This window comes from Euprymna scolopes, chromosome 15, assembly GCF_053919585.1.
Source record: "Euprymna scolopes isolate OS-2025 chromosome 15, ASM5391958v1, whole genome shotgun sequence".
NCBI classification, from domain to species: domain Eukaryota; kingdom Metazoa; phylum Mollusca; class Cephalopoda; order Sepiida; family Sepiolidae; genus Euprymna; species Euprymna scolopes.
Window position 1 is genome coordinate 68422345 of NC_136496.1, and position 10493 is coordinate 68432837.

The 10493-nt window shown below is 34.0% G+C and overlaps 1 protein-coding gene across 1 annotated transcript in view; it reads right to left on the bottom strand.

Annotated features, from left to right (window-relative positions):
• LOC145293870 (nudC domain-containing protein 3-like) overlaps positions 1 to 5867 on the bottom strand; it is a 36997-nt gene extending 31130 nt beyond the window's left edge. Inside the window, exon 1 of the mRNA XM_080140621.1 lies at positions 5671 to 5867. Within this exon, the coding sequence (XP_079996747.1) occupies positions 5671 to 5768 (98 nt within the window). The 5' untranslated portion in view covers positions 5769 to 5867. The remainder of the gene's footprint in view (positions 1 to 5670) is intronic.
• Between the last annotated feature and the right edge of the window lie 4626 nt (positions 5868 to 10493).

Sequence of the window (10493 nt, forward strand, 5' to 3'; positions counted from 1 at the left end):
AGTTTGGTCATGGCAAAAATTTTGATGGAACTTCAATTTTTGAGTTTTTGCAAATTTAATATATGGATCCGATACTTTTTGGTAAGAATAATCACCATGAAAAAAATGCAGCATGATCAGGTAGTTTTTGAGTTATGAACATTTCCATGGCATGCGTTTGTGAATAATTCATACAATTTGGAGAAGTAAAACCCAGATAAGACTTTGACCCATCCTTATGTTGTCAGGTGAATCTATGCACTCTCATTAAAGCTGCTTATTTTTATTATTACATCACTTAAAATGCACAAGTAGACTGATGCACAGAAACAACATTTTTGAAACCATACAACATACGGATCTGATACTTTTGATAACAACACCAAGCAAAATTTTGGCTTGATCAGATAAATATGGTATACATTTGTGAATACTTCATACAATATAGAAATAGTAAGACTCAGATAAGACCATCCTTATGTCATCAGGCAGAGGTATGCAATCCAATGATTGACCTCTGTGCTTGTTAAACATACCAATATTAATTACCTGGAGTTGTCCAGGAATCTTTTCTTTTGGTTTTGTTTCACTTCTTTTTTCATTATTTTTACTAATGATTTTTTATATGGAGCATTAAATTTTGAATTGAACCAAATTGCTACAAAACTATAAGTGTTGTGAAAGTAATGTTTTAATCTTGAATTATAAAATTCTTAGATACTAGCAGGAATACCTGGCGTCACCTGGGATCTTAATTACTTTAAATTATATAGATTATAGAAAAAAAAAAAAATAAATAAAAGTAAAACTAATCAATCTGTTTAATATGTGAAATGTTTATGTTCATTTTAAGATAAAATCAGAATATTAACGCCTGCTTGAGGTTTGAACTGATAACCTCAGCCTTTAAATATGGCATGCTAACCGTTTGAGCCACCAAATCAATTCTGTATTTCAAAATCGAATGTTGCTTAAAATAAGAAAAGCTTTCTGTCTTCTCTTTTCCTCTGCCAGTCAAATGCAACAAAATGGGGGAAAAAGCTATTCTTTCTGCCGTTTGTTCCCCTTTGTCAACTAAACGTAAGGAAAAGAAAGATTGAAGGAAAACAAAAAGAATAAATAAAGTCTATTCCAGCACTGACAACAATAACTGCTGGAGAAACAATCTTGGAAGCATTCAATGTTTGCTTGGTTGAAATGCGTCATGCTGACTGGATCAAAATACTCAATCTCAATTGATTGCCAATATTGAACTTCAAACAATCAAAAAACAGTTGCCTTCTGGAACCTGTCACCTGTCCATGCTATCTATACAAATGAGCGCTCACGCATTGTTCATCCAGATGCAGTAACAGATTCAACTTGGCAAATCCTTGACAATCATATCACTACTACACATCTTCTTGCCATATAAACTCTGCCATAATCGCTTGGCTAACGGCATCATTTGAATTAAATTGTTATAAAGCTATAAATAATTGTTGTGAAACTAATGTTTTAAAACAAAAAAAAGTCAGTCATAAACTTCTAAATATAGCGACAGCTTGTCAATTTTACAAATTCACAAGTCCATGCACATACAAATATGACACCACTTTCCTCATTTAAACGTTTGAACATTTCCTAACCCTTTTTCTTTTCTTAACTTATTACTTTGGTTATTGAAGAAGATGTAAATAAAATTGATATATTCATTATAATATTCAATTTTACATCGGTTGGACGTTTTTTTTATAAACTTCCAAACTAACCTATTTCTGGCAAGGTCTTTATTCCTTTTTCTCTCACATCCATTTTTATTACTTCCTCCCATGTTTTCCTTGGCTTTCTCTTGACAAATGATTGCTACATCAGCTGTCCGACATCTACTTATAAAAAAAAAAAAAAAAAAATGAAACGGCACTAACCCTATATGAGTTTAACCAGCTTCCTCCAAAGGAGGAAGTTCCATGAGAGTATGAAATTCACAAGTGGTCCCCAGTTGCATGTATATTCCCATTAGAGATGACGATGTTAGGTTTCTGCAACTCTTGCAGGGAGGTGTCAACATTCTCCTACATACAGCACCTCGAATTCCCAAATTAGTCACCCATTTGTTACTGACTAGGCTCATTATTGCTTAACTTCAGTGATCTAATGAGAACCAGTGTTTCAATGTGATTATGCTGTACATACATCTTACTCAAGAACTTTCACACATTCTTTCAATGTGTACATACTAATGAAATCTCCCGTTTTACACACATCTCCTTATACTGTCCAGATTTAATTTTCCTCTGAGGTAATCAGATCTAAGCCTATCTTCAAGAATCACATTACACATCCATCAAATTATTCTCCTTACAATGCATGTCCTTAATACTCATTGGCCAGATTTCATTTCCACACATCATAATGTTTGAAATACTCTTCCCTTGGCCAACAATGGTAACACTCTAATGACAATAGCTCCCTGAACTTATTCCATCCGCTATAAATTCTTGCAATCATACTAATACCTGCCTCTGTCTTTGCTCCAATGGTATTAGAAAGATAACAAAATTTCTGGACAATCTCAATAGCTTTGCCATCCAGATATACTTTGATCAACATCTGAGTTCTCATCTATTATAATGTAACTGCACCTAACTTCCTTTCCACAAACTGAGCAAAGGAATTTTCTTCTTTTTGAGAACTTTGAAACACTACAACCATTAATCATCACTTTAGTCTCAGTAACAATCACTCTCAAAACCTTACTTTCCATAATACTTCTCAAAGTTGTTAAAAAGTTTTCTGTTGTTTCACAGGCAAGTACTAAATCTGCAGCATACAACATCTCTTACAGGCGTAACTTCCTGGATAATGCTTCTAAAACATAAATGAAAAGCAACGGACTTAAACATAAACATGTTTTTTTATTCTAACACGACTTTGAACATTTCTATACATTGCTTGAACAACCTTCACCAACCACTCATTTACCTCTAGTTGATGGAAAACATACCAGAGAACCTCTTTTGACACTGCCAAAACTTTTTGCAGATCCACACCATCCAAATACAGGTTCTTCTTCTTACCAAGGTACTTCTCTTGCATTTACCTCAGGATAAATATAGCACCAATTTTACTTTGTCTAAGCAGAGAATCCAAACAGCATTTCATCTATGTTTATCTGACTTATTTGCTGCTCAATTATTCTCTCAATCACGCATGACCTGATGTATCGTCTGTAATTACTTCTATCCAGTGCTTCTTTATCCTTGTAAAACGTCACAATGGTATTTGGTTTTCAATATTTCAAGATAATTTCTTTTATGATCTGATTTTTCAAGACTGGGCATTTCAATGCCTATTTTATCTGTAGCTCCCACCATTTCTGCAACAATGCTTGAGAGTCCTCCAAACTTTACTCTTCTACATCTTACTCAGAACTTCTCATACCATTTCTTTCTCAACAATTCAGTTAGACCAGATACAATTTTTGCAACTTCTGGATTTTCTCAGTTTCATGGAAACTCTATATTCAACAATTTTTCACAATGCCATTTTCAAGCATCTCTTTTGCTCTGATCATCTAACACTCCATTGCCATTTTGAATGCACTTCTCTCCAATAATATCCATATATATTTTTTTCCATCTGTTTAGTATTATCCTGATTACTTCATTCTTAAGTCATCCTTTCATAGTATATCTGGAAACCTGACTTTATCTTGACTTTGCTTCCAAACACATTCTTATTCACTAAACCTTTTAGCCACTCACTCCATTATTTCCACCTAATGTCTAAAGAGCTCTTCCGTCCACCCACAAGTTTGATCTGTTATTTCAAACAGTGTATCATTCAGCATCTTTCACTGTTCTTCCACACTTTCTGTAGCATTACAAGCGTATGCTGTATTTTCATGAACATCGGCAATATTACATACCTAATGTGCTTCAACAAGTCATATCTTTTTTATTTGTGGGTTATTTTTTTAAAGAATTACATTGCTGGAAAGAGAATAGAATAAGCATTCCAATGATGTTAATTTATTTTTCTTTTATGCTCCAAGTTAAAAATGAAAAAAAAAAAAAACGGTAAAAAATGACGACAGCAAAAAGGGAAATTGTTTTTTTTTTTCAATGTTTATATTTCATATGCTACGTTTGGATACATATGCGTGGGGTCAAATTTAATTGGATATGGCTGAAATTTTACAGGTTATATAAGCGTAGAAGTCCATCTCTACTGGACTTTGATTTATATTTTTTACGACCACAGGAAGCAAAGTTACAACCGAGCAACGTTGAAGAATATTTCAAAATTGATAAGATAAATCGGTATATATCATCCATTTTCATATAGAGAATAGTTTCAGAATTATTTTTATGTATGATATGTAAATATTTGATAAGAATTAATTGTGCGGAAATTTCTTTAAAATGTTATCTTTTATAGAAATTCAAATCCGTTTGGGGAAAACGGCTTGCTCAACTGACTAAAGAATAATAAAAAAAAACTGTTTTTTCTGCTTTCAAAACGAACAGTTTCATTTTTTATTCTGAGTTTGTCAATTCAAAAAAAAATTATTTTCAAGTTTTTCAATTTGATTTCCAAACAATGTTAAGTCGGAAACAGTAAAAAATTACCGTTTTATTTCTTTGTTTACATAGTTGAATTTTCAGTAAAACAACAGAATAGAAATGACGAAAATTACCATTAACTGGTGAATATATAGTTGTTGCCTATCAGGGTTCCTGATACTGTGAAAGCTACATCAAGGATTCATGTAGAGTACGATTTATGGTTGCATCTCAGAAAATAGGGGTATATTTTGGGCCAGATAGGGAGGATTTACAAAATTGAAAATTGGACTGATCCCAAAATGTATAAGTTCTGGTCAACTATGGGAATTTCCATCTTTTACAGAAATCCAAAATCTATATGAAAAATTTTCTTCCATTTATTTCTGAGATTAATTCATATCTACTCAATTTTTTTTTCTTTGAGGGGAGTAGTAAATACTGGCCATGAATGCTCTTTAGATATTTTTCTTTTCTTTTTTATTTTTTAGATTTAAATGCGAATTTTTTTATTAAAATAAAATTATAGTGAAATTGAGTATAAATTCATATGAATAATCCTCTTGAAATTAAATTCAAACTAGTATATTTTAGCGAAACCAAGATTTTTTTTTTTTTTTTAATTTTTTTAAAGTGTTTGTTTACTGTTTGGATTAATGAAACCCATCATGCGCGTGCGTCGCGTCTTAACAGTCAATTCAAAGCTGGATTCGTCATATTAGACTTTCCAATATTTTTTTAGGAACTGCTAAAAGTAAATTTCACCTAAAAAATGTAATTGCGTCAAAAATATAATTTAATTACGAAATTAAATTCACCACAATGCATTTCAGTTTCTTCGTAAACAAAGCAGCCATTTTAAGCTTTTTAAATAATAATAACAATGATAATGACTTCGCAATCATCCAAAATTTTAAAACAACTACTGTCGAATGTAATTTAATCTGATTTTTAACATTCTTAACTAATCCCTATTTAATTAAAAGATCGAAATCAGAGGAAAAAAGAATTATGATAACAAAAATGCTGTTAGAACCATTAATCCTTTATAAAGGAAATATGATTGTTTTTTTTTTTGTTTGTTTGTTTTTCTTGTCTCTATTCTTCAATACAATTTAACAAAAAAAATAGACCTGAATTTTACCTTCTGTAAAGGAAACCCATAATAGTGTCTAAGAAAGGTCCCAGCTGCCCTTCTTGTTGAAGGATCCCCATCAAAGCATTATCGTAAGTGCCGTCCATAGTTCGGAGCGTAACAAAAACACGAGTTTGTTAATCGGATTCAGATTTTACAATGACACAGTTATCGCCCTTTTTCAATAGAAACAAAAAATCCAATTCGAAAATGATAGTTATCGCCCCTTGATGAATTCTCTAGAATCCGTACAATTGACAAAAGCATAATTTGTTATAAGCAGAATTCGACCACGGCCACCCAGAGTAAGAAGAAGGCCTGTTAACTGAAAAATGTCTGCAGGCAATGTAGGTAAGATTTGTCAGACTGTCAGTACTATATGAGGGTCATTTGAAAAAGAGCAATAAAACATTTTTAAAAAGAAAAAGGAACACAGTTCGATTATTACTTAAACTGAACTTTATTCAATATAAAATATAAACATTATCTATGTAAAATTAAGTAATTTTAAAGCAATATACAATTTAATACTGATAAAACTGAATTATGAATTTAGGGAACAAACAATTAAAGAAACATTAAACAAATATTTTTTGGGCTTCACTTTCATGTTTTGATGCTACACTTTACCTTTTCTGTCTTCGGTTGGTGGAGGAGAAATCTTTCATGACTGAGATTATTTTTGTTCCTATCCAGAGTGCCCCTTATTGGGAAGCTGGATTTTCTCCACAAGATTATATGTTGAAATATTTAAATAACTATTACTTTAAATACAGAAATTATATTTAAAGTTTTGGTTTTCTGTTCTTCTATGTCCATTTTTTCCCCTTGTTTTTCATCAAAAAATATTAGTTGTCTCACAAGCCATCATCAGTGATTGCTCAGTGGCAGTAACCTGTGGTGTTCGCTGGAGACCAAGTGACAAGTCTCCCCAGATTTCCAGTGTTCTCCACCTTTTGACCACTTGTGCAGATGATTGCATGTTATTGCAACAGCCGTTGTCACTGATTTCTCGTTGACATCGGCCATTGGTGTTTCCTGGGGTTTGGGTGACAAAATGCCTCCCCAAGGTACCAGATTTAACTGCACACTTCCAGTGGAGATTTGGTCAGTACTCTCTCACCTCGGTCTTTCCATCCTCCCTGACCCTTCACAACTAGTTGGTGTGGTGTGGCGCCAGTCGATGTCATCTACACCAGTTTTTTTTTTTAATTATTATTACTATTATTATTATGATAATAACAAGGGTGCTTGTACAGTGTACGCACGTGTATTTTAAATATTATTTTCAAGTTAAATTAAATTTTAGGTTTATATTACTGTACACATAGATTCGAAAAAGTTGTCAAAAAACAAATATATCACAAATAAATGTTATCAAAGGCAAGATAAGTTACTCTTCTACCTATCCAGGAAGGTTTTTAGTGGTTTTACTCACTTTAAAACGTGTAATCGCTTCGAAAATCATACAATGTTTATCAATATATTTTAAAAAGAAAAATGTCGGCCTGTTTGTAACTTATCTTGCCTTTGATAACATCTATTTGTTATATATTTGTTTTTTGACAACTTTTTTGAATCTATGTGTACAGTAAAACAAACTCTGTTTACCGATGTATTGGAAAATTCAAAATGGTGCCCGACATGCTCAGTCCGTCAAGTCCAAAGTAGCTGAGCAGCGGCTTGGTTCCCACCAGTTTTGGCAAATTGCAAACAGAATCCTGAACAGAAGCGTGTGCTCTATCCCAACTATCATCAATGGACCTGAGTTAATCTCGTCAGCATCAACTCTTTGCCAAGAACTTTGCAATTCTACCCTTTGCGACCAAGGCCGCCAACCCCCAATATTTCGTCCTGTATCAGAAAACACACTATGTGATATACAAATATCTGTATGTGATGTTGCCAAGCTAATCAAAAACCTTGATTCCAGTAAAGTATTCCAATTATAGTACTCAAAAAACTTCAACCTGAACTAGCACCCATACTTACAAAACTGTTTAAACGTTGTCTTAAGGAGAATTGCTTCCCATCACCCTGGAAAATCTCATCAGTATGCCCTGTATTTAAGAATTCAGGTGATCATTCATCCCCCTCTCAGTACAGGCCAATAAGTCTCCTGTGCGTCATGAGTAAGTTGCTGGAATCTGTGTTAAAATAGAGAAGTAATCAACCATCTCAGCAAAAATAACCTTCTTAGTGACACACAATATGGTTTCTGTTCTGCTAGATCTACAGCAGATGTGCTTACAATTATATCTCATAGGATTAGCAAATCTCTCGACAGAGGCAACCTTTCTAGGGCAATTGTTCTTGACATATCAAAGGCCTTTGATAGGGTATGGCATAAAGGTTTACTTCACAAGATCTCCAGCTATGGTATAGCTGGAAATGTCTTCTCAATTATTAAATCATTTCTCTCTGATAGGTTCATAAGAGTAGTAGTTGATGGGCAAAAATCAGAAGCTCACAGTATAAATGCTGGAGTCCCTCAGGGGTCCATCCTGGGCCCAACTCTTTTCCTGATCTACATCAATAATCTTCCAAATCACATCCTTACATCATTCGTAGACATTTTTGCTGACGACACTACTATCTATGGTAGCACATCTAAGACAGTAAACGACCAAGTTCTCTCCGATTCTCTCTCCTCTGATCTTGATCACGTTGTACAATGGGGAAAGGAGTGGCTGGTTACTTTTAATGCATCTAAAACCAAGCTTCTATCTTTACATCATCAACGTTCTGATCCCCATCTGGCATCAATTAAAATGAATGGCTCTCGTCTTGGGGAGGCCTCAAGTTTTGACAGGCTTCTGGGCTTGACCTTTACTCCTGATCTTAAATGGAATACGTACATCAAATCTGTTGCCAAGGCCGCTGGAAAAATAGTCGGATCCTTCTATCGATCCAGTAGATATCTCACTGCTGATGCAATTCTCTATCTATATAAGAGCCAGATACGTCCAAGGATGGAATACTGTTGCCACATATGGGCAGGAGCTGCTAGAAAAGACTTGTCCTGCCTTGATAGAGTTCAAAATAGACTTCGTGGCCTGGTGGGAGATGTCCTTTTCTCTTCGCTGCAACCTCTTTCTCACAGAAGAGATGTTGCGAGTTTGTCTCTGCTTTATCGTTATTTTCATGGAAAGTGTTCGACTGAGCTTCAATCTATGGTCCCCTCTCACCAAACTTTCACAAGAAACACTAGACTAGTTGAAAACATTATCAATAATTTTCCACACTCTTTATCTGTGCCTAAACCTAAACATAGATTCCATGATCAAAGCTTCTTTCTTAGAACTGCACGCCTGTGGAATCGTCTTCCGTTTTCCTGCTTTCCAGCTGTCTATAATATGGTTGTCTTCAAGTTCAACGTGAACAAGTTTCTGATGAGCCGTTCCACTTAAGTTAACAAATTTACCGAACTTCCATTACTATCGATTACTATATTGTCCTTTTGACTACTCTACACTCTTTAACCCTTATCCTTGAGTGGCCTATCGGCCTTGATAAGTGGTGACGCCTATGTAAAAATTAAAAAAAAAAAAGCTATAATTCACTATTAAAATCGCTTCAAATTGTACAAAATGATAAAACTACTTGATCAATTGATATGATTTTTGTAATATGACATTTACAATCTGTGACAGGTATATACAGCATAAAACTTTTTCTGCAATTTATTATTTTTTTAAACAGATTTAATTCTAAATAAGCACCTGCTTAATTTTTTGTTTAGTTGCAGCCTAAATGATGACAAACTGACATACTTTTAATATTTCACGTTTGGTGGTACTCACTAAAAAAGAATTGAAACACAAATGGGGCAATCATTTTCTAATCATTTAAACAAAGATGACATGTCCATAAATGAACATAGATGCTAATTAAACTGCGGTAATATATCATGTTTAGGATATCAAATATCTAAAGAATGATTATCATCTGATGATAGAGTAATTAAGAAAAAAAGCAGAAGTATTCACATCAAGAAACAAAAAGGAATTTATATCTTTTTTGGAACTAAGACATTTTCATAATATCCTATTGCAGGGGTCTTCAAACTGCGGCACACGGGCCTTATCCATCCGTCAAAGTTTTTAACCCAGCCTGCGGAGCTGTTATGGCAAATGTAAAAATATTCATGAAAAATTTTTTAAATGGAAATGCATGAAATTAGTGTGGTGTTTTTTGTTTTTGTTCAGAAAATGATTAAAAGAATGCGGTTTTAGAGAATTAGTTTTGCAAAAAAGCAAAGTTAATAGGCAAAATGGTATAAAACACGTCCAGGTTATTTTTTTTATTTTGACCTAGATAGCTCTAAAAAAATCAGCAACATGCCTCATCCTCCCACTTAAAACTTTGGAGACTCCTGACCTAGTGGAATCCATATCCTACCATTACCAGGGATATATTGGGAAACTAGCAGGACCTGTTAACCGGCGTTGCCCGGTGGAAGCATGCCCCACCCCTCGTAAAAAATTAGACTATGGTTGTTGTTGTTGGTGGCCAATCCCCAACGTCCTAATGTTAAAAACTTCTTTTGGAATAGACATCCCCTACCTTCTCATGTTAAGAACGTCATATGGAATAGACATGCCCAACCTCGCGATGTTAAGAACGGCTTTCAGAATAGACACATCATGAATTGAGGAGGAATTGTCCAAGTATTTGCCACAGTTTTAACCTTGATATTTGTCGTCCACATAACCACCAGAAAAGAAAATTGGGTGCAGGCATTGTCGTGCAGAGAGAAGTAGACTTGTTTATCTTGCGTGTGTAGAACAGTGACTGACAGTGCATAATGCATGTCATTATATCTCAAAAAA